Source organism: Chiloscyllium plagiosum, unplaced genomic scaffold, assembly GCF_037043375.1.
Source record: "Chiloscyllium plagiosum isolate Xiang-an unplaced genomic scaffold, Cpla_swu_hap1 HiC_scaffold_29, whole genome shotgun sequence".
Classification (NCBI taxonomy): Eukaryota; Metazoa; Chordata; class Chondrichthyes; order Orectolobiformes; family Hemiscylliidae; genus Chiloscyllium; species Chiloscyllium plagiosum.
This window is the reverse complement of record NW_028270167.1, coordinates 8,468,732-8,492,295: the sequence shown is the minus strand read 5'-3', so window position 1 is coordinate 8,492,295 and position 23,564 is coordinate 8,468,732. Positions and strand designations below refer to the sequence as shown.

Genomic DNA, 23,564 nt, shown 5'->3' with positions numbered 1-23,564 from the left:
TTATAGCAAAAATTTGCAGTGGGATGTAACTGAAATTATACATTGAAAAATTGATTGTCTGTTAAGCCTTTCATCTGTTAACAGACAAGGCTTAACAGACAATCAATTTTTCAATGTATAATTCAGTTCATTGCAAATTTTTGCCATAAATTCTGTGTTACGATCGAGCCCTCCACTATCACCTGATGAAGGAGCGTCGCTCCGAAAGCTAGTGTGCTTCCAATTAAACCTGTTGGACTATAACCTGGTGTTGCGTGATTTTTAACTTTGTACACCCCAGTCCAACACTGGCATCTCCAAATTTAAGAGGCTGATGTGATAACTATTAATACAATGTCAATCAATTGCTCTCACCCACAAAGGGAAAACCTGAAGGCATTCCATACCATTCCTGAAGGTAATAGCTTGCTGTTGGATCTTCAAAAGATATTTATTTTGAGATTTTTTTATTATTGCTAGTCCTTTATTTCTTATGTTCCTCTAAAACTTTCTTTCCCTTTTTTTGTTGTTGATTTGACTCTAATTCACTTTATTTCCTTCTCCATTCCCAGTTTTTCAATCTTTAAATTAACCTGTTGGATTAAGGTCTGTTGGTCCTGGTCCAACCTTTCACTGAAGTCTTATATTCACTTCATTTGTGGGCGTCATTGGCTGGCCACCATTGCTTGCCTGTGGCTTAGCTGTCCTTGGTCATTCTCTTTCTATACTATTATTAACTTGCACTTCCAACAAGTGACAGTCTACCTCCGATTAGAATTTGAGGCGTAGGCTAAAATACATGGTGCAAACCCCAAAACACAGCAGGATCCAGCCCAATAATGTGTGTGACATTCTTGGCTGTCTAATGCATATCTTCAGTTTTAATTCCTTTCAATTATGTATTAGGCACAAATCACTGTCCCAGATCAATCACCATAACATCTAATTAGAACTTCTCAAGTACCACAGCCCCTGGACCTAAAGCATGAAACATTTCATGAGGTCTAGAAGAATTTTGTTTTCTGCAAAAAGGGATCAGTTATGGTTTTAATTAATACACAGGGGCAGTGTGCTTTTTTTTTTAAACCCTCTTGGAGTCTCTCTCCATGAAGCTTTGGGAACTGTTCTGTCCAAAGTTGGTGAGATTATCATGAATATATCATTCATAGATCCTGTAGTAGCTAATTACCACTGGATGTATCATGTTATGTTTACTCATTAAGCCATCGGACTCCTGCCATTTAGATTTTGCCTTGTGCGATTGGGATGAGGTGTTCTTCAGAAATTAGATTCTGTGTCATATTACCCATAATTAAAGGTAATACCTCTATAAATAAAGATAAACTAAAGGGCTCTTATGGTACAGTGGTAGAGTCCCTAACACTGAGCTAAGAGATCTGAGCTCAAATCCTACTCTTCCAGAGGAGTATAATAACATCACTGTAGAAACACTGTACTATTAGAAAATGCCTGCATGGAATCAACAGCCAAAAAAAAACAGGGTATTTGATCAAATGCTCTAAACATGGTGATCCAAGATGGAGGACGGGAAAAATTTCTGGCTGTAAGAGCTGCTCCTTTTTTTGAGGTATTTTAAGTGCTGGAGGTGATTTCCTCGAATTCCAGGAGCAACAATTACTGTTTTATACGCTTGTTTTGGAACTTTGGAAAAAAAAAGTCAAAACAACAGCAGTTTAAAAGGGAGAAGGGCAGACAAAGGAAGCACATGGTGAGGACAGTGCAGGAGAGAGAGAGAGAGAACCTGCACAGTTACCGCCTTTGCTGTTTGAATTTGTGTATCGCTGGACATCGGAGTGCAGCTGGGAAAAGTAACAATTCACAACTAATCTTGGAGGAACTGTTGGACGAAGTTCACAGTACAGAATCAGATAAGTTAACTGTTGTTTTAAGTCTGTCCAATAGAAAGGCTGCAGCAGTGAGTACAGTGGATTCTTTCTTGATTATATGTTTTTGGAGATAAGTCTCTTGATTAAATTTAAAATATAAGCCATTACTATTAACTTAACCTGGGGCAGTGTTTGTAGAGGAATAAGACAGAGTTATTTTCTGGGTCTGTAGATTGTGAAGGAGCAAAAATGGCCTTTGCAGTGATGTGTACTTTTTGTCAGATGTGGGAGTTTAAAGAGAGTTTAAGGGTTACTGCGGATTATATCTGCCATAAATGCTGTTGGATGTAAATCTTATCAGATTGAGTGGATCGGATGGAGAGACAGATAGAAGTGATGAAGAATTTGCAACAGCAACATTATGTGATGGATGGCAGTTATAGGAAGGGGGCAAAGTCTCAGATACAGTCACATAGATGGGTTAACTCCAGGAAGGGTAAGAGAGGTAGGCAGCTAGTGCAGGAGTCTTTTGTGGATATACCCATTTCAAACAGTTATGCTATTTTGGAAAATGTAGGGGGTGATGGATTCACAGGGGAACGTAGCACAAACAGCCAAGTTTCTGGTATTGAGACTGGCTCTAATGCAACGAGGGGTACGTCAGCTTCCAAGAGATCAATTGTGTTAGGGGATTCTGTAGTCCGAGGTACAGATAGACGTTTCTGTGGCCAGCAGAGAAAAAGCAGAATGGTGTGTTGTTTCCCTGGTGCCAGGATCAAGGATGTCTCAGAGGGGGTGCAGAATGTTCTCACGGGGGAGAGGGGCCAGCAGGAGGTCATTGTCCACATTGGAACCAACGACATTGGAAGGGAAAAGGTTGAGACTCTGAAGGGGGATTACAGAGAGTTAGGTAGAATTTCAAAAAGGAGGTCCTCAAGGGTAGTAATATCTGGATTACTCCCAGTGCTACGAGCTAGTGAGGGCAGGAATAGGATGATACAGCAGATGAATGCATGGCTGGGGAGCTGGTGTATGGGAGAAGGATTCACATTTTTGGATCATTGGTATCTCTTTTGGGGTAGAAGTGACCTGTACAAGAAGGACGGATTGCACCTAAATTGGAAGGGGACTAATATACTGGCAGGGAAATTTGCTAGAACTGCTTGGGAGGATTTAAACTAGTAAGGTGGGGGTGGGGGGGTGGGACCCAGGGAGATAGTGAGGAAAGAGATCGATCTGAGATTGGTACAGCTGAGAACAGAAGTGAGTCAAACAGTCAGGGCAGGCAGGGACAAGGTAGGATTAATAAATTAAACTGCATTTATTTTAATGCAAGGGGCCTAACAGGGAAGGCAGATGAACTCAGGGCATGGTTAGGAACATGGGACTGGAATATCATAGCAATTATGGAAATATGGCTCAGGCTTGGGCAGGACTGGCAGCGTAATGTTCAAGGATACAAATGCTACAGGAAGGATAGAAAGGGAGGCAAGAGAGGAGGGGGAGTGGCATTTTTGATAAGGGATGCCATTACAGCTGTGCTGAGGGAGGATATTCCCGGAAATACATCCAGGGATGTTATTTGGGTGGAACTGAGAAATAAGAAAGGGATGATCACCTTATTGGGATTGTATTATAGACCCCCTAATAGTCAAAGGGAAATTGAGAAACAAACTTGTAAGGAGATCTCAGCTATCTGTGAGAATAATAGCGTGGTTATGATCAGCAAGGTGGCCTTTGTGTGGAGCCCACAGAAAATGGGGGAGATACTAAATGAATATTTTGCTTCAGTATTTACTGTGGAAAAGGATATGGAAGATATAGACTGTCGGGAAATAGATAGCGACATCTTGCAAAATGTCCAGATTACAGAGGAGGAAGTGCTGGATGTCTTGAAACGGTTAAAGGTGGATAAATCCCCAGGACCTGATCAGGCGTACCCGAGAACTCTATGGGAAGCTAGAGAAGTGATTGCTGTGCCTCTTGCTGAGATATTTGTATCATCGATAGTCACAGGTGAAGTGCTGGAAGACTGGAGGTTGGCAAACATGGTGCCACTGTTTAAGAAGGGTGGTAAGGACAAGCCAGGGAACTACAGACCAGTGAGCCTGACCTCGGTGGTGGGCAAGTTGTTGGGAGGGAATCCTGAGGGACAGGATGTACATGTATTTGGAAAGGCAAGGACTGATTCGGGATAGTCAACATGGCTTTGTGCATGGGAAATCATGTCTCACAAACTTGATTGAGTTTTTTGATGAAGTAACAAAGAAGATTGATGAGGGCAAAGCAGTAGATGTGATCTATATGGACTTCAGTAAGGCGTTCGACAAGGTTCCCCATGGGAGACTGATTAGCAAGGTTAGATCTCATGGAATACAGGGAGAGCTAGTCATTTGGATACAGAACTGGCTCAAAGGTACAAGACAGAGGGGGGTGGTGGAGGGTTGTTTTTCAGACTGGAAGCCTGTGACCAGTGGAGTGCCACAAGGATCGGTGCTGGGCCCTCTACTTTTTGTCATTTACAAAAATGATTTGGATGCGAGCATAAGAGATACAGTTAGTAAGTTTGCAGATGACACCAAAATGGGAGGTGTAGTAGACAGCGAAGAGGGTTACCTCAGATTACAACAGGATTTTGACCAGATGGGCCAATGGGCTGAGAAGTGGCAGATGGAGTTTAATTCAGATAAATGCGAGGTGCTGCATTTTGGGAAAGCAAATCTTAGCAGGACTTATACACTTAATGGTAAGGTCCTAGGGAATGTTGCTGAACAAAGAGACCTTGGAATGAAGGTTCATAGCTCCTTGAAAGTGGAGTCGCAGGTAGATAGGATAGTGAAGAAGGCGTTTGGTATGCTTTCCTTTATTGGTCAGAGTATTGAGTACAGGAGTTGTGAAGTCATGTTGCAGCTGTACAGGACATTGGTTAGGCTACTGTTGGAATATTGCATGCAATTTTGGTCTCCTTCCTATTGGAAAGATGTTGTGAAACTTGAAAGGGTTCAGCAAAGATTTACGAGGATGTTGCCAGGGTTGGAGGATCTGAGCTACAGGGAGAGGCTGAACAGGCTGGGGCTGTTTTCTGAAGCGTGGGAGGCTGAGGGGTGACCTTATAGAGGTTTATAAAATTATGAGGGGCATGGATAGGATAAATAGGCAAAGTCTTTTCCCTGGGGTCGGGGAGTCCAGAAGTAGAGGGCATAGGTTTAGGGTGAGAGGGGAAAGATATAAAAGACACCTAAGGGGCAACTCTTTCACGCAGAGGGTGGTACGTGTATGGAATGAGCTGCCAGAGGATGTGGTGGAGGCTGGTACAATTGCAACATTTAAGAGGCATTTGGATGGGTATATGGATAGGAAGGGTTTGGAGGGATATGGGCCGGGTGCTGGCAGGTGGGACTAGATTGCGTTGAGATATCTGGTCGGCATGGACGGGTTGGACCGAAGGGTCTGTTTCCATGCTGTACATCTCTATGACTCTATGTACTTGTGCTATTTTCACATGACTTTATTTAACCTTATCAAACACAAACACAACCTCTTTCCTTACCCTTTCTCTTAAACAAATCTGTCTTATTAGAATCATAGAGACGTATAGCATGGAAATAGACCTTTCGGTCCAACTCGTCCATGCCCACCAGATATCCTAACCTAATCTAGTCCCATTTTTCCAGCACTTGGCCCATATCCCTCCAAACCCTTCCTATTCATATACCCATCCAGCTGTCTTTTAAATGTTGCAATTGTACCAGCCTCCACCACTTCCTTTGGCAACTCATTCCATACACACACCACCCTCTGCATGAAAAAGTTGCCCCTTAGGTCCTTTTTAAATCTTTCCCCTCTCACCCTGAACCTATGCCCTCTAGTTCTGGATTTCCCCACCCCAGGGAAAAGACCTTGTCTATTTACCCTATCCATGGCCCTCGTGATTTTATAAACCTCTATAAAGTCACCCCTCAGCCTCCAATCCTCCAGGAAACCCTCCAATCCTGGTAACATCCTCCTAAATTTTTTTTTGAAATTCTCGAATGTTCTGCAGTTGCAAGTTCCAATGAGTAACCATCACTGAGTAAAGTAACTTTCTTAAAGCTATTCCCCCTAGTTTTGAATTTTCCAATTTGTAGAAACAATGTCTCTACATTTATTCTATTCAACCCCTTCACAATGTTATAACTCCTATTTGACTATTCTACAGCCTTTTCTTTTCTAGATATAGAATGCTGCAGCCTGTTCAGTCTTTTCTGATCAATGTAACCTCACAGTTTATACAGAATCCCCACAGAGTGGAAGGAGGCTATTCAGCCCATCGAGTCCATACCAACCCTCTGAAGAGCATCCCACCTCTGTAACTTTGCATTTCCCATAGCTAATCCACCCAGCCTGCACAAAGTAAGTAATTTAGCATGGCCAAACCACATAACCTGCACATCTTTGGACTGAGGGAGGAAACCCACACAGGTACAGGGAGACTGTGCAAATGCCACACAGACAGTCGCCCGAGGCTGGAATCGAACTTGGGTCCCTGGTCAGTGTGAGGCAGCAGTGCTAACCACTGAGCCACCATGTTCTAGCATCATCCTGGAATTTAGTTTTTGTGTTATCTTTTATACCTTGACATCCTTTAGTAATTCAAATAAATCAAATACCTTCAAAGTTTGTGCGAAGATTTGTAGCTCGGGTGCTCGTTGTTGTGGTTCTGTTCGCCGAGCTGGAAGTTTTTGTTGCAAACGTTTCGTCCCCTGGCTAGCCAGGGGACAAAAACTTCCAGCTCGGCGAACAGAACCACAACAAATCAAATACCTGCAAACGCAGGAGATTTGAAACAAGCAAAAAATAGAAATTGCTGGAGAAACTCAGCAGATCTGGCAGCATTTGCATAGAGAAAACATTTTCAGTCCAATGACCCTCCTTCAGATGTTTTTCAGCCTTTCTTATTTGTTTCAGAACCTTTAGCAATTTCTCACTTGCATCAGTCCATCCCTGCATCAGGGGACAAAAATGATGTAATGTCATGGGCCTAGTAATCCAGGCATGGAACATGGGGCCAATTCTCACTGAGGCAATTCAATGAAAACCTGGAAATTAAAAAGCTAGTCTCATCACAACCAATGGAAATTGTTTTAATGTCGTTTAGCAAAAGAAATCTGCCATCCTTACTGGACATGACCTACATGTGATTCCAGACCCAAACCAATGTGACTGACTCTTTAACTTCCCTCAGAAATGGACTACAGAGCCAATTGATTCATTGGTAATTAAGGAAGGGTAACAAGTGCTAACCATACATGAATTAAAAAAAAAGTTTCCAACATTTTATAATGGGTGGGATGGAAAAATAAAACCTTCACAACAGTGATCACTTAGTGTGGCATCAAGGAGTCTTAGGCAAACTACGGTCAATGGGAGTCAGGGAGTAAATCTCCAATGGTTGGAGCCAGACTTGGCAAAATGGAAATTGGTTTGTGCTGTTGGACATCACTCAGCTCATTTCCAGAACTTCTTTGCAACAGTTCCTCAGGATTGTGCTTGAGGCCTATGTTCAACTGCTTCATCAATGACACTCTCTCCATCATGACGGCAGAACTGATGATTTTCACTGATGTTTCCACAATGTTTACCACCCCTTGTGATTCCTCAGATACTGAAGGAGTCCATATCCAAATGTAACAAGAACTGGACAATATCCAGGTTTGGAATGACAAGGGGCAAGTAACATTCACACCACACAAATGCCAGGCAATGATTATTTGCAACAGGAGAGAATCTAACCATCACCCCTTGATATTTAATGAAATTACAATCATTAATTCCCTCATGATCAAAATCCTAATTGATTTCTATTGACCAGAAACTGAACTGGACTGACCACATTTTCTTTTATTCACTGACTGGTTGTGAGCATCGCTGGCTGGCCAACATTTATCGTCCTTCCATAAGCTTTAATAATCCACCCTTACACTTTCAGAGAGGTTGGAGGTCAGGAGTTCATCTCCCAAAACCCATCCATCATCCACAAGATACGTATCAGGAGTGTGATGGAATACTTCCCACTTGCCTGGATGAGCACAGCTCCAACAACACTCAAGAAGCTTGACACCATCCAAGATAATGCAGCCCGCTTGATTGGCACCAACATCCACTCCCTTCACCACCAATGCTCATTAGCAGCAGTGTATGCTGACACTAAGATGCACTAAAGAATTCACCAAAGTTTCTGAGACATCACTTTCTAAACCCAAGATCACTTTGATGTAGAAGGACAAGGGCAGCAGAAATATGGGAACACCATGACTAGCAAATTACCCTCCAAGTTACTCACCATCCTGACTTGGAAATATATTGCCATTTCTTCAGTGTCACTGGGTCAAAATCCTCGACCTCCTCTCCGATAGCATTATAGATCTACCAAAACTAAATGAATTGCAGCTGTTCAAGAAAGCAACGCATCACCACTGTCTCACGAACAACCAGGGATGGACAATAATGTTGGTCCAGCCAGTGATACTCACATCTCATGAATGATCTTTCTTTTAAGTGAACAAAAGGGGTCTCGATAAACTCCTCTTAACACTGTCCACTCACATCCCTGGGCTATTGTTGGGATCCAGATTCACGAGCTTCTTCCTCCAGAGTCGACTGAATCAACAAATCCGATCAGACACATTCTCAGGTCCACATCCCCATCTTGTAAAGCCTGAACTTGAGCTCACATTGTCCATCAACATTAAACAGTGATTCCTCACCTCAGGAATTCTAACGTTATGAACGGGTGGAAAGAAACCACATTTCCAAGAGAGAAAGTAGGAAGTTACTAAATAACCTTATCGATAAAGTTTGAAAATGCAACCTTTTCTGGTTAAATTCAGCCAATTAAATAAATTAACATTTTCAGCTAATTTTCCATTCCCTTAATATACAATTTAATTATTAGTTGCTTATTCATGTTTTCAGTTAAAAACATTAAATTCCTGCAGAGATGGTGCATATCTAAGTCATTGCTACACGTAATAACTCAGGAAGTTCAACTGGAATGAAACATCATTTATTGTTGAACATCAAAATAAAGCCTCTACTTGTGGTGTACGTAGATTAGTGCCAGCATGGAACAGACAGCTCTACACACCCATCCTTAGGCCTGGTTTATATGTAACAATAGAAATGGTGGCTTCTTGTAAGGGTAGACTTTTTTTGACCATCAATCCTATTTTCTAAATATTTTCCAATCAGCTGTTCAGAAATATTCTGGAACAGGTGGGATTTGAACCTGGGTCTCTTGGCTCAGAAGTAGGACACCACAACTGTACCACAAGAACCTCCTGAACAACCTGTTCAGAACTCTTGTGAGACGCCTTTAGAGCAATTAGGGCATGAACCTATGCATTCTGACCAAAGGTAGAGACATGACCAATGCACATTTTCAATTTCATCAGATGATTTTAATACTTGGTACCATCATAAACTATAATGTTGTTAAAAAGGAAAAGTATTGACTTAAAATGGTCACAGCAATCAACTAACCCAACATCATGAAACTAAAGAGAGATAAACAAGGACAGTCTAAGCCTAAATTAAATTTTTTATCTAAAATCTTTAAAGCTCAGATGGGTAGTATTATGGCTCTGTGGTTAGCACAACTGCCTCACAGTACCAGGGATGTGGGTTCAATTCCAGTCTTGGATGACTGTCTGTGTGGAGTTTGCATATTTTCTCTGTGCCTGTGTAGGTTTCTTTTGTGTGTCCCAGTTTCCTCCCGCAGTCTAAAGATGTGCTGGTTAGGAGTATTGGCAATGCTAAACTGCCCATAGTATCCAGCAATGTGTGAACTAGCTATGGTAAAAACCCTGTGGAGGGGAGTTTGGGTACAATGCTCTTCAGAGGTTTCATTCAGACTCAATGGGCCAAATGGCAACTTTCTGCACAGTACAGATTCTATGATTCTTCCATGATGTGTACTTGTGTGTGACTGACACCTTTACCTGCCAAGACTCATCCACATGTTATCCAGGCAAAAGTGAGGACTGCAGATGCTTGAGATCAGAATCTAGATTAGAGTGGTGCTGGAAAAGCACAGAAGATCAGGCAGCATCCAAGGAGCAGGAAAATCTATGTTTCGGGGGAAAGGCCTTCATTCCTGATGAAAGGTTTTGCCTGAAATGTTGATTTTTTTGCTCCTCTGTTGCTGCCTGATCTGCTGTGCTTTTCCAGCACCACTCTAATCTAGACTGTGCACATTATCCAGTTTGAAATATGTGTTGCTGGAAAAGCGCAGCAGGTCAGGCAGGATCCACGGAGCAGGAGAATCAACGTTTCGGGGATAAGCCCCTCTTCAGGTTTATGCCCGAAACGTCGATTCTCCTGCTCCTTGGATGCTGCCTAACCTGCTGCACTTTTCCAGCAACACATTTTTCAACTCTGATCTCCAGCATCTGCAGTCCTCACTTTCTCCTAGTTGACATTATCCAGTTTGTAAATCAATGAGCCTGTGTACAGGAATACATGAATGAACTACATTTCAAGCTGTTGTTCTGGAAAAGCAGTGGAGGAAAAGATGAGTTTGTGACTGTAACAATCTGAAGAAGTCACTCTGTCAATTGGAAAGCTAAAGCCTGGCGATAAAGCAAATTGAATAAATAAATCACCATGATGAAGGAGCGTCGCTCCAAAAGCTAGTGTGCTTCCAATTAAACCTGTTGGACCATAACCTGGTGTTGTGTGATTTTTAACCAGGAATATTCTAGAATGCCACTGTGCAAGGATATCCTCCCATCCATTCTCAGGTTAAAACCTAAATTGTCAAGGACTTTCTCAAGATTTTAAACATCATATTCTTTTACCTTCCTTCTTCTACTAGACACTACTGCCCTTTAAACTGTATTTGTTGTTATGCCAGTATTATTTTCCTCAGCAGTAGCAAACAATAAAATTGCATTTCCTTTCAATCAAGAAAACCTTTTAATTGGATTGATTCTGTTGAACAAGTGAAACTACATTTTTATTGAATTGAGACACAGCTCTCGGTTAAAAATAATTAAAGCCTTTGCTATGGCCAAGCAAGGGATGCAAAACATAGGAGCCCAATTCACCCTGCTCACTTAGTTGTTACAATGTGTTGTTGTTCTAGTAGTCAAGCTTACTGCTGTCATTAAACCATTTTACGATGTGATCAATGAAGCTAAGAGACACAGGATTTAATTTCCTTTGATTTTTAATTTTTTTTTTAATAATTCTGCAACTGGTGACATATAACCCCAATTTCTGGATCCCCCGCAGCAACAATACTAATTTAAAACTTTCTTAATAAAAAAAAAACAAGTTCCACGATTCAGCTCACTCCCTTCATGAAAAGAGCACACAGCATACAGTGCGCAAAGCGTATGGTGCTCTCAGCTTTATTAACGGAGGCATAGAGTACAAGAGCAAGGAGGTGATATTGAACTTGTACAGGACACTTGTTAAACCTCAGCTGGGGTATTGTGTGGGCACCACATTTTGGAAAGGTGTACTCATTTTGAGTGAATACAGAAGCAATTTACAAGTATAGTTCCAGCCTTGAGAAACCTTAGCTATGAGGATAGATTAAGAAATTTGGGATTGTTCTCCTTGGAGAGAAGAAGGCTGAGAACAAACGTTGATAGGGGTTTCCAAAGTCATGAGCAAGCAGGACAGAGTAAATGGGAGAAACGGTTCCCACTCACAGAAGTGAGAAAGGAACACGACGGCATAGATTTAAAGTAATGTCCAAGCAAAGCAGAGGCAATGTGAGAAAAAAAATCTTTTCACAAGTAGTTAGGAAATGGAATATACTGCCTGGAATGTGGTGAAGGCAGATTCTACTGAGACATTTAAAAAGGGCATTGGATGGAAATAGTGTACAGGGGTATGGGGGAAAAGCAGGAGATTGGCTCTAGTTATTAGAAACTGTGCTGACATGATATGCCGAATTGCCTCCTTTGGCGCCATAACAATTCTGTGGCTCTGTAGCGCAGTTAGAAATTTGGGTAGCCCATGAACATTTCCTTTCATTAAAACTAAGAGATTGTGAAATTATTTGTGCTCCAAATCGGAGCTCTGAATAGCTGAAGCTTATAGGGACAGTGCGAGCTCATACAAATTACTCATTAAATTGCCACTGTAATTCTGACTTTACCTATTCTACAGTGGAGATTCCAAACTCAGTGCATTACTTGTTGCTGAGCCTAAAAGCCAGCATGCAGGATAGACCGGTTCGGTAAATGCAACATTGTATTTGTGGAGCAGAGTTATACTCTCACTGACAGAATAAAATGATACAGAACCACCGTCAAAATCAAGACACACCCTGACAGTTTGGGGTATCGCACATGCTATTTTCATACTGTTTCCATTATGCCAAGCCAAAAAATTACAACTGCTATTCCACTGTAGGCACCATGATTCTTTACTGCTACCCAGTCTAACTCCTCTGTTAATGCTTTCGTAAGCGATTCCAATTGCCCATCCAGAACTGTATTTGGTGCAAATATCCCAGTAATAGCAACCCTGGGAGAATTTCTGTGTGCACAGCACTTGGCAGTAAGATGTGAATCTTCTCGGATGATTGTCATAAGTCTGTTGGTAAGAACTCCGAATTATCTTCCTGTTTCCTTCTGATAAGACAACTTGTGTTTGTGCTGTACTTGGGTCAAATGTGACCTCACAGAATTCTGGAATGAAAGAAAAAGTTAGAGAGCAAGCTGTATTATGAGAATACTATCCCCATTTGTTCCTATCCCCCTGAACAGAGGAACTGATGGATGAAGAAAAATCATTGTCATTCTCATTTGCTTTTGTTTTTTATTAGATTGTGGAACGTACTTGGATTTTCATAGTACCTTTGGATTGTCACAAAGTTTTGGTTAGCCAATGAAATACTTTGGAAGTATACCAATACAGGAAGGGTGAGTGCCAATTGACACACAGCAAGTTCCTACAAAAGGCAATGTGACAATGGTCAAATTGTCTCTTTTTTCAACTGAATGAGTGACAAACATTGAACTGGACACAGAATAACTACTATGCTCTCTGTCTAAATCATGTCAGGGAATCCTTTACACTCGCCTGAGAGACAGCTGCAGACACTCCCATCAGTGCAGCATCCCTCAGTCGCACACTGCAGAGCCTGCCTAGATCCAATTTCCCCAGTCACCAGAAAGAAACAGAATCCATAACTTCTAAATCAGAGGTGAGGATATTAACATTGAGTCCCAGTTACCAGCTGCATTGTTGAATAGTTGACGCTGGTGAGATTCTGGCTTAGGAGAGACAGGACTCATTTCACAGTACTGCCGGTTCTGGTATAACTTGATTATTCCATTGTCATGTTATAAGGAAATCATGCAATAGCTGCACCATAAAAGAATCACATTATAACCAATACAGGTAAGGAAGGTTAATGTTCTGCATATAACAGTCTGAATTCTTCAATCTTGTTAAAGCTAATTCACGTTGAAGAAACATGCGTTTTAGCAGAACCGACTGTATATGTTAATTTCCTTGGTGTAGGTAATAAAATAACATTTATACCGAATTGAATATAAGGAAGTCAAACTACTAACCTCCATACTTCATTAACTCCTGCCAAAATTTGTCCATTTCAAGTCTGAGATTCGAGATGAGCTTCAAAGCATGCTTGCATTTGAACTGTAATCTTCTGTTGTACATTTCTATGGGTTTTTCTGGTGGAGGAAGATGTGTAACTTGTTTGGGTATTGATGAAGTGCCCTAAGTGAGTGTCATTAAATAAAAAGAATATTAAAACAAAACTCCAAAGTTTCAGCTTTTGTTTTAAGCAATTTTCAGGGTTGGAGTTCACTTACTCCATCTCTGTAATTCCCACAAAAAATGTCCATCCAAGTGGATGGGGAGTCCTTTGTCACCTATGGATCTCTACTGGGGAATTCCTGAACCCCAAGTAGCTCCCTCCAGCAATGGACGTTCATCACACCCACCCCATAATCTTCACCTCAAACAACCTTTTTAATTAGTAAGGCAATTAAGGGTTATGGGAAAAGGCAGGAAAGTGAAGTTAAGGATTTGTAGGTTGGGATTCTGACCTTGACAGCTACCACTCCCCAGATCATGCAGTCAAAAAGCAAACTCTGATCACTGATAGATTACAGTAGAGGTTTTAACACATTGGAAAGACTGCAGAGTGATTTATAAGAAGGAATTGAAGGTAAGGAAATTTCAGTTATGAGGTTAGATTGAAGATGTTCTTGGAGAGGAGGAGGATAAGAGGAGATCTGAAAGAGGTTTCAAAGCCGTGAGGACAGAGCAGGTAGGAAGAACTGTTTCTGCTTATAAAAGAATCAAGAACCAGAGTCATGATTTGGAGATGCTGGTGTTGGACTGGGATGTACAAAGTTAAAAAAAAATAAAAATCGAATAACACCAGGTTATAGTCCAACAGATTTAATTGGAAGCACTAGCTTTCGGAGCACTGCCCCTTAACCAAAAATCAGAGGGCATAGATTGAAAGTGAATTATAAAAGAAGCAAACGCGAGTGATAAAAAACTGCTTCATACAGCATGTAGTTAGGGTGTGGAGTGTACTGCCTGGAACAGTAGTGGAAGGAGCTTCAGTAGAGGCAGTTAAAAGGGTATCTAGTATAAATAATGTGTATAAGATAAGAAAGCAGAAGATCGGTAATGATGTTCGTTTGTAGACACAATAGGCCAAGTGGCCTAACTCTGCGATGTAATGCTTCTGTGATTCTGAAATCACTAATGTTTCCCTTTCTTCAGGGTACTTCTTCTAGATAGATTCCTGGTCAGATCACACTCATGAAACCCTCCTCAGCTGTGTACTGCCCAGGAACTACAGCAAAAATATGCATAGGCTGTCATGAAAATATAAAAGGCTACATTTGCCATGGAACTGTCCATACCCAGTCAGCTCATGTCGGATGAGCCATTTCCTTTTCCACTGTTCAAGACAGTAATTAAATAGCCCATTAATTGGCAACTTTAAGTCAAAGTGAAAATTATAATTGTACACTATAAGATAAAGGACAAAGAAAGACCATCTGGTCAGTCACATGCAGACAGAATAAAATATCTCCAAACTATCCATCACAAACTCTTCAAAAATACTTAGTGGTATCCAAGCCAACATTATATTTTAGCCTTTTATACTGGTGCATTTCAGTTGTTTCATCCATATCTCACAGAGGTAACCAATCCACCTAAATAAAATTTGTTTTATTTGTTGCAAGCTTCCCATAACACCAGACATCTCTGCACCTCTTCAGTGGGGGAAAAAACACAAGCTAGATTTCCAAATGCCTCCAAGAACCCCAAGACCAGGTAACATTCTGAATACCCACCTCTGGAACTTCTCCAAGGCCTTGGTATTGGTCCATCTTGAACCTCCTCACACAATATGTTTCTCACCCAGAATCTTAAACCGAACCCAGTAAATTAATGTTTAATTTTGGAAAACAAGTATACTTCAGCAAAACCAACTTCATTATCAGTCTATGTTACCTTCATGAACCTCCATTGGTCCTTCTCCTTTGCCAAAGGTTCAATCCCACTTTTGGTCTCGCTGAGTTTTTCAATATGGTCACAAAGTTGTCTTGAAGTTGCTTCAATCTTTGTCTCAATTCCTACATACTCTTCATCTAATAGTTTCCTCATCGACTCTTCCTTTGTTATAAGAAGCTTTTTGATCTCCTTAAACCTTTCTCCAATTAACACCATCATCTTGGATGTGGTTTCCTGGATTTCAACACATACAGCAAATAGTAATTACAAAGATATCTACATTGCTGCAAAAATGAAGAAAAATGGCATTTTAACATCAATTGAGAAAAATAAAAAAACGTGCTCCACATTTAGTGTAACCTTTGATTTGTCTACAGGTGCTATCAGAGGAATATGTTGTCAACAACAAAAACAGAAATTGCTGGGAAGGCTCAGAAGGTCTGGCAGCATCTATGGAGAGAAATCAGAGTTGATGTTGAGTCGAGTGACCCTTTCTCACGAGGCATGTTGTCAAAGCACTGAGCCAAATAACCATCTCTCGATATTTCCGTAGAAAAATTGCCCAAGCTGACTACTACAGTGGGACTCACCCAAACCTGTTCTTATGAATAAACTGGTGACTGTTTTGAAAACTACATTGGTGGATATCTGGCAGAACACTTTGTCAGTTGAAATCTGGAAGTAAAATGGCATGGGGGGGAGAATTTTTTTTAAACAAGGTACGATCACAACTAATGAATTAGAGCCAACATTTTCAGACCAGCGAAGCAGACCAACAGACATTTTAACCACTATTTGGAACTTGGTGATATTGGTATTTTGCTCCCCTATAAATCCTTACTTTTAGAACATTGGATTTTCAATGTCATAAATACTAAACGCAATTGCTCTGTGTAATCCCTGCTTCTGGCTCTTAGCTGAAGCATTTTTCTCCCAGAGCTTCTACTAATTATCATTCTCTGCTACCCAATGGCACTATTGCTAACTCTTTGCTCAAGTAAAGTTCTCAGAAGCCAAGCAACAGAAGCTGACCAGTTTTGGCTAATATTTTGCCTGCACATCTACACTGATAAGGAACACTCCTTGCCCTGGTTTTGTGCATCCCCTCCACCAGGGAGAAGAGCCTCAATTTTAACCTTGGACAGCATGGGTTCGAGATGGAAAACTATAGCCCTTCTTTAGTTATTGGTCGCACTCTGTATTTATGAATTTCTTTTGTCCAAAGCTGGAGACATTAGGATAGGTAACCAAAAGCATGGTGGGTGTTGAGGAAGATCTTAGAAGACAGAGAAGGATAGAGTTTTACAGAAGGAATTGGAAACCTTAAGACATGAACAGATCAAAGCACTGCTGCCAAAATGGGGCAAAGTAAATCATGCTGGGTCACATCTTCAGGATTTTCCCAACTGCTTCTGAGCCAATGAAGTTATGAGTTAGATTTCAGTGTCTCAGAATCGATGTTCTCGAAGCACTAGGAGGAGGAAAAGAATGAGACAATTTGACACCCTCTGAGCCAGGCATACAATCAGGCAGAAAAGAAAATTTTGTTTTGGCCAACTAAGAATAAACTGGGAAACTCCTCTCTGACTCCTGGAGACCCGTCAGAAGTTGTGAATAATCCCGATTACTGCCCACCCACCCATTAGCTAGCTGCTGACTTGTCCTCTACTTTCAGAAGTTCAAATTATTTTTGAATCCTGTGTTTAATGCTCTGAGCCAGTTTGTCATCATTTTTTCTTAATATTTACATTTTTTGAAGGACATTCAGAAAGATCCTCTTCAGTATATAAGCCTGATCTAGATTGTTAACTCCAATTTAGGCACACAATTCTCAAATACAAAGTTTAAAAATCACACAACACCAGGTTATAGTCCAACAGGTTTAATTGGAAGCACTAGCTTTTGGAGCGCCGCTCCTTCATTGGACTATAACCTGGTGTTGTGTGATTTTTAAACTTTGTACACCCCAGTCCAACACCGGCATCTCTAAATCATGACTCAAATACAATGACACTCTAAACTTTTGTACAAGTTGGCTGGCCTTGTTCATGTATACCCTCCACTGCCTAACAAACCTCCATAGGTTCAATGCCATGACCAAAAAACACCCAGAAAACTTAGATGACACTTTGGGTGGTTATTGTTGATGGATGGTGTAGGGGAAGGGGGCACTGGTAAAGAGATAGGCATTGGAAATAAAATTCAGGAGACAAAGGTCACAAAAAAAGTTTGCAGAATGTGTAAAAGTGAAAAGTTGATTGGGTACACATTACACCCCACAGAAAAAAATGCAAATTCCACCTCTCCTTCAGAACCCACTGTTGAAACGGCTGCAGCTTTGACTACTTATTCCCTATGCCTATCTCCGCTTCTGATCAGTCTAGACTGTAACGCAAAGATACAGTCTTCTCTACACAGAAGTACCACAATTGCCAGACATCTGAAATTAAAACAGAGAGCATGCTGGAGAGATACAACAGGTCTGGCAGAATAGGTGGAGACAGAAACTATGACTCATAACAAACTTCCAGAGGAAGTTATGGAGGCTGGTACAATTACAACATTTTAAAGACATCTAGATACGAAGAGATTAGAGGAATATGTGCTGACTTACATTAACTTAAGATATCTGGTTCTCATAGAGGAGTTGGACCAAAATGTCTGTTTCCGTGCTGTACATCTCTATGACTCTAAACAGCGTTGATGTTTCGAGTTTAGCATGACTCAAAAAAGACTCATACCGGAATGTTAACTGCTTTTTTTTCCATATAAGCTGCCAGACCTGTTAAGTTTCTTCCTAGTTTTGTGCTTTGTAAGCACTGTGCAATCAGAACTGCATCAAGATACAATCTTTGTCCGTTCAACCAGACGTGGTAGATTACCACTTACCTTGATAGAACAACGTTCATTTGCCAGAGCACCAAGTTTCTCTTGTGTCACTTTTACTTCTTCAGATATTTCTCCAAGAATACTTTGAAGATCCACCTTAGTAAAATTAGAAATCCAGTTATCTTGAGCGAAGCAAGGAAACCTGTTTCATGTGTGCAATCAATTTGTAAGCTTTTTAAGGTTTTTGTGAGGAGCTCAGGAGGTTTGTTGGCAGATGTTTTGTCCCCTTTCTCGGTGGCACCATTAGTGCCATGTTGCCTCCTGTGACGCACTGCTGTACTATTCTGTTTTGAATGTATGTGGTTTTGTTTGAGCTATTTCCAGTTGGTGCTGGTTCTGTTTTTCCATTACAACAGTTTGTATATTGGGTCCAGGTCAATGTGTTTGTTGATGGAGTCCAAGGATGAGTACCATTCTTCCAGGAATTCCCTTACTGTTCTTTGTTTGGCCTGTCCTAGTACCATTGTGTTGACCAAGTCAAACTCATGATTCTTGTCATGGTTGCCAGAGAGAGTTGGTCGAGTCACTTGGTGTTCATGGATGCAGGTCATTTGCTGTTTGCCCTACATAGTGCTTAGTGCAGTCACTGAATGGGATTTTGTAAATTACATTCATCTTGCACATAGTGGATATCGGGTCCTTTGTTCTGGTGAGCTGCTGTCTGAGAGTGGTTGCCTATTTGTGTGCTGTCACGATCCCTAGTGGTTGGAGCAGTCTGGGTGTCAGTCACAAAATGTTTTTAATGTACAGGAGACTCCATCACAAACACACTGACTGGGTCCCAATACACAAACCGATGTAATGGAAAACCAGAACCGGCACCAACTGGAAACAGCTCAAACAGAACCACATCAATTCAAAGCAGAACGGTATAGGGGTGCCTCACATGAGGCAACACAGCACTGGTGGTGTCACCTAGAAAGAGGACAAAATGTCTGCCAACAAACCTACCAGCTCAGCGGACAGACCAGCAACAAACAAAATCCAATCTGTAAGCTGTGGCACTTCTTTTGTCTGCATCTATTTGATTGCATAGGAACTGAGAAACGATATCCTCTGATGGGGAAATCAACTATGTGGGAACAGAATCTTTATTACAGCTACGTCATGCAGCTGTGTACTCAAAATAATTCTTCCCAAACATGCTAACATCAACAGATTTTTGTTAGGCAAGTTTAGCAGATAATAAGGGAGAAAAAGTGGATATAATGGATCAGGGTTATAAATCTAATTCAATAATAATGCAGGTTTAGAGAAGTTTTTTTTAAGATTAGAATCCCGACAGTATGGAAACAGGCCCTTCGGCCCAACAAGTCCACACCAACCCTCTGAAGAGTAACCCACCCAGACCCATTCCCTCTGACTAATGCACCTAACACTATAGGCAATTTAGCATGGGCAATTCACCTGACCTGCACATCTTTGGACTGTGGAAGGAAACTGGAGCACCTGGAGAAAACCCTCAGGGAGAATATGCAAACTCCACACACACATTTGCCCAAGGCTGGAATCAAACCCGGGTCCCTGGCGCTGTGAGGCACAGTGCTAACCACTGAGAAGTGCTTCCTTCTGATTTATAAGATCCCTTTTATATGGGATCTCTCAAGTCAACAGATATAAATCCTAACTAGGTCAGAAGTCAGATGATACCAGGTTATAGTCCAAAAGCTTTCGGAGCCCTGTTCCTTCATTAGGTGAAGTGATCTTGAATGGGCAGCTCTCCAAAAGATTGTGATTTCAAATAAACCTGTTGGACTATAACCTGGTGCTGTGTGACCTCTGACCTGGCACCATTCCAAAGTAAGAGGCGAGTTATCCAGTCAATAGCAAGAAATGTACCATTATACAGCTCTGTAAAAATGAGGCTTACCTGTTTCATTTTACGTTGTTCCTCCAAAGGAATGGTTTTGCAGCGACTGTGAGCAGGTTTACAAGAAGCACATATACAAACGTCGTGGTTTGTACAAAACACATCCTGGATCTTTCTGTGCTCTTTGCATTTCCACCCTTGTAGGTCTCCGATTGGGCTGGTTATCTCGTGGTCCTGGTAAGCAGCACCGTGCAGGTGAGGCCAGAGGTGGGGGCCACAGAAAGAGGCCATGCAAGTCAAACAGGTCTTCTCCGCCTTATGGACCGTCTCGAAACACGAATCGCAGGCAACTTCGTGACTCTCCCCCGTGAATGCATCGGGCTTTTTGGTGAGCTGCTCGATGAAAGCCACGAGGAGCACGTTTCTCTTCAGCACGGGCTTCTCGGTGTAACGGTGCCTGCACTGTGGACACTGGATCTCCTGGTGAAGCCTTGCAGCTTCATCCCAAACCTCCTCCAGGCACTTGGAGCAGAAATTGTGGCCGCAGTTTGTGGTGACAGGCTCCCTCAGCAAATCCAGGCACACTGGACAACAGAGCTCAGCCTGGACACTGGCAGAGGTCGCCATTCCTCACTCAAGCTACACCCTGGGCTCGTGAAATGTCTCAGAAATGAAAGTGAAACTCAACTCAAACCCGCCAACACACAGCATTACGCTACTCGGTGGGGTGGGGATAGAGGTTTAAGATCAGAATGGGAAGGGGGAAAGTTTACATTTTTTCACACAAGCGTTCTCAGCTTGAAATAAAGGCTTGGACAGATTGGGGGTAGGGGGGTGGGAATGACTCCTTTATTAGGATTTAATGTGCGTGGCACAGCAGACACTCCAGATCTGCAGTCCTCACTTTCTCCTGGTTCAGGGGATAAAACGGAGCAAAGAACTGTGGATGCTGGAACTCAGCTGGAAGAACTCAGCAGGTCTGGCAGCACGTCTGGAGAGAAAACGTGACACAGACACTGCCAGAGTATAGAACAAGGGTCACACCTGAAACGTTAACTTCTCCACATCCTGATGCTGCCTGCCTTGCTGTGTTTCTTCCAGCCTCCTGCTTGTCTACCTTTGATTCCAGCATAGAGTCATAGAGATGTACAGCATGGAAACAGACCCTTCGGTTCAGCTCGTCCATGCCGACCAGATATCCCAACCGAATCTAGTCCCACCTGCCCCTATCCCTCCAAACCCTTCCTATTCATATACCCATCAAAATGCCTCTGAAATGTTGCAATTGTACCAGTCTCCACCACTTCCTCTGGCAGCTCATTCCATACACGTACCACCCTCTGTGTGAAACAGTTGCCCCTTAGGTCTCTTTTATATCTTTCCCCTCTCACCCTAAACCTATGCCCTCTAGTTCTGGACTCCCCGACCCAGGGAAAAGACTTTGCCTACTTACCCTCACCATGCCCCTCATAAATTTGTAAACCTCTATAAGGTCACCCCTCAGCCTCTGATGGTCCTTTTTTTGTCTCAGTGCACAATAGTGCAGAGCAAACCCTTAGGCCCACCATGTCTGTGCTGAACATGATGCCCTTCTAAACTAATCCCACCTGCCTGCACATGGTGTGCATCCCTCAATTTGCTGCCTGTTCATGTCCATTTAAATGCTTCATAAATGTTACGATCATATTTGCTTCTACCACATCCCTGGCAGTGCATTCCAGGTGCCTACCACCCTCTGTATAATAAAACATTCCTCACTCATCTTCTTTCAGCTTGCCCCCTCTCATCTTAAACCTATGCCCCTGTAGTATTTAATATTTTCATCCCAGGAAAAAGATCCTGACTAGCCATCCTATCTCTGGCTCTTTTAATTTCATATACTTCTATCAGGTTGCCCCTCAGTCTCTTGATTTGCCAACAAAAACAATCCAACTTTGTCCAACCTCTCCTTATAATTACTACACTCAAATCCAGGCAACATCCTGGTAAACGTTTTTTGCACCCTTTCCAAAGCCTCCACATTCTTCCTATTGTGTAGTGATCTGAACTGCACACAATATTCCAAATGGGTCTGGCTCATTGGTTAGCACTGCTGCCTCACAGTGCTAAGGACCCAGGTTTAATTCACAGCCTCAGATGACTGGGTGGAATTTGTATGTTCTCCCCATGTCTGTATGGATTTCTGCCAAGTGCTCCAGTTTCTTCCCTCAGTCCAAAGATATGCAGGTTAGGTGGATTGGCTATGGTAAATGAGGGGTTGTGGGAGCTGGATCTGGGTAGGGTCAGTGCAGACTTGATGGGTTGAAAAGCCTTTATCCATACTATAAGGAGTGTATGATTAAAGTTTTATACAGTTGCAAAAGACTTGCCAACTTTTATACTCAATGACTGATAAAGGCAAGTGAATTGAGTATAGGAGTTGGGGTGTCATGTAGCAACTTTTGGAATACTGCATTCAATTCTGGCGTCCCTGCTATAGGAAATATATAGTGAAAATTGAAAGGGTTCAGAAGACATTTACAAGGATGTTGACGCGGTTGGAGAGTTTGAGCTATAGGGAGAGGTTGAATAGGCTGAGGCTCTTTTCTATGAAGCATTGGAGACTGAGGGGTGATCTTATAGAGATTTATAAAATCATGAGGGGCATGGATTGGGTAAATAGACAAGGTCTTTTTCTCAAGATAGGGGAGTCCAGAACTGAAGGCCATCGGTTAAAGGTGAGGGGAAAGATTTTAAAGGGACCTAAAGGGCAACTTATTAATGCAGAGGATGGTATGTGTATGGAATGAGCTGCCAGAAGAAATGGTGGAAGCTGGTACAATTACATAGTTTAAAAAGCATCTAAGATGGGTACATGAATAGGAAAGGTTTAAAGAGATATGGGCCAAATGTGATTAGATTAATTTAGGATATCAGATGGGCATAGACAAGTTGGACCTAATTGATCTGTTTCCATGCTGTACAACTCTATGATTCTATAAGCTTGCTGTATGCCTTCTCTACTACCTTATCCACCTGTGTTGACACTTTCAGGGAGCTACGGACTTGTATTTCAAGATCCCTCTCTATATCAATGTTCCTAAGGATCCAGACATTTACTGTATACTTTCCTGTTACATCACCTCAGACCTGTTCAGTTCCTCCGGCAACTGATTGTTTGGGTTGGTCTGTGCACACACCTTGCTCTGTCCCCATCGATGTAGGGAAATCACTAATTCTTTCCCAGTGTGGAGCTTGTTTCATTTCGGCTGGGTCGCTAGTGGGAGCAGGGTTCTTACCAAAAGGCAGGGATGGGGATATAGGAAACACTTGTTTGGGAGATTCATGCACGTCAAAATAAAACAGGTCATAGATTATTTTTGAAGATTTTCAAACATTGTAACAGAGACTCTTAGCACCGACTGATAGATCCAGCAGATATAAATCTGTGTTGCAGTGCAGGAGTGACAGATGTAAAAATAAGTTACTTTTTCCTATAGGGAAACTAAAATATGATTTTCACTCTTTGTGATTGAGATTTGACAGGTCGTGCT

General features: G+C 41.9%; 1 protein-coding gene across 1 annotated transcript; it reads right to left on the bottom strand.

Annotated features, from left to right (window-relative positions):
- Nucleotides 1-10,336: 10,336 nt before the first annotated feature.
- On the bottom strand, nt 10,337-20,849 carry LOC122540612 (E3 ubiquitin/ISG15 ligase TRIM25-like). The gene is made up of 5 exons (XM_043676561.2): nt 20,092-20,849; nt 18,222-18,317; nt 15,333-15,566; nt 13,403-13,568; nt 10,337-12,511 (listed from the first exon to the last, which is right to left on the bottom strand). The coding sequence occupies exons 1-5, from the start codon at nt 20,656-20,658 to the stop codon at nt 11,982-11,984; spliced, it is 1,593 nt and encodes a 530-aa protein (XP_043532496.2). The 5' UTR covers nt 20,659-20,849; the 3' UTR covers nt 10,337-11,981.
- Between the last annotated feature and the right edge of the window lie 2,715 nt (nt 20,850-23,564).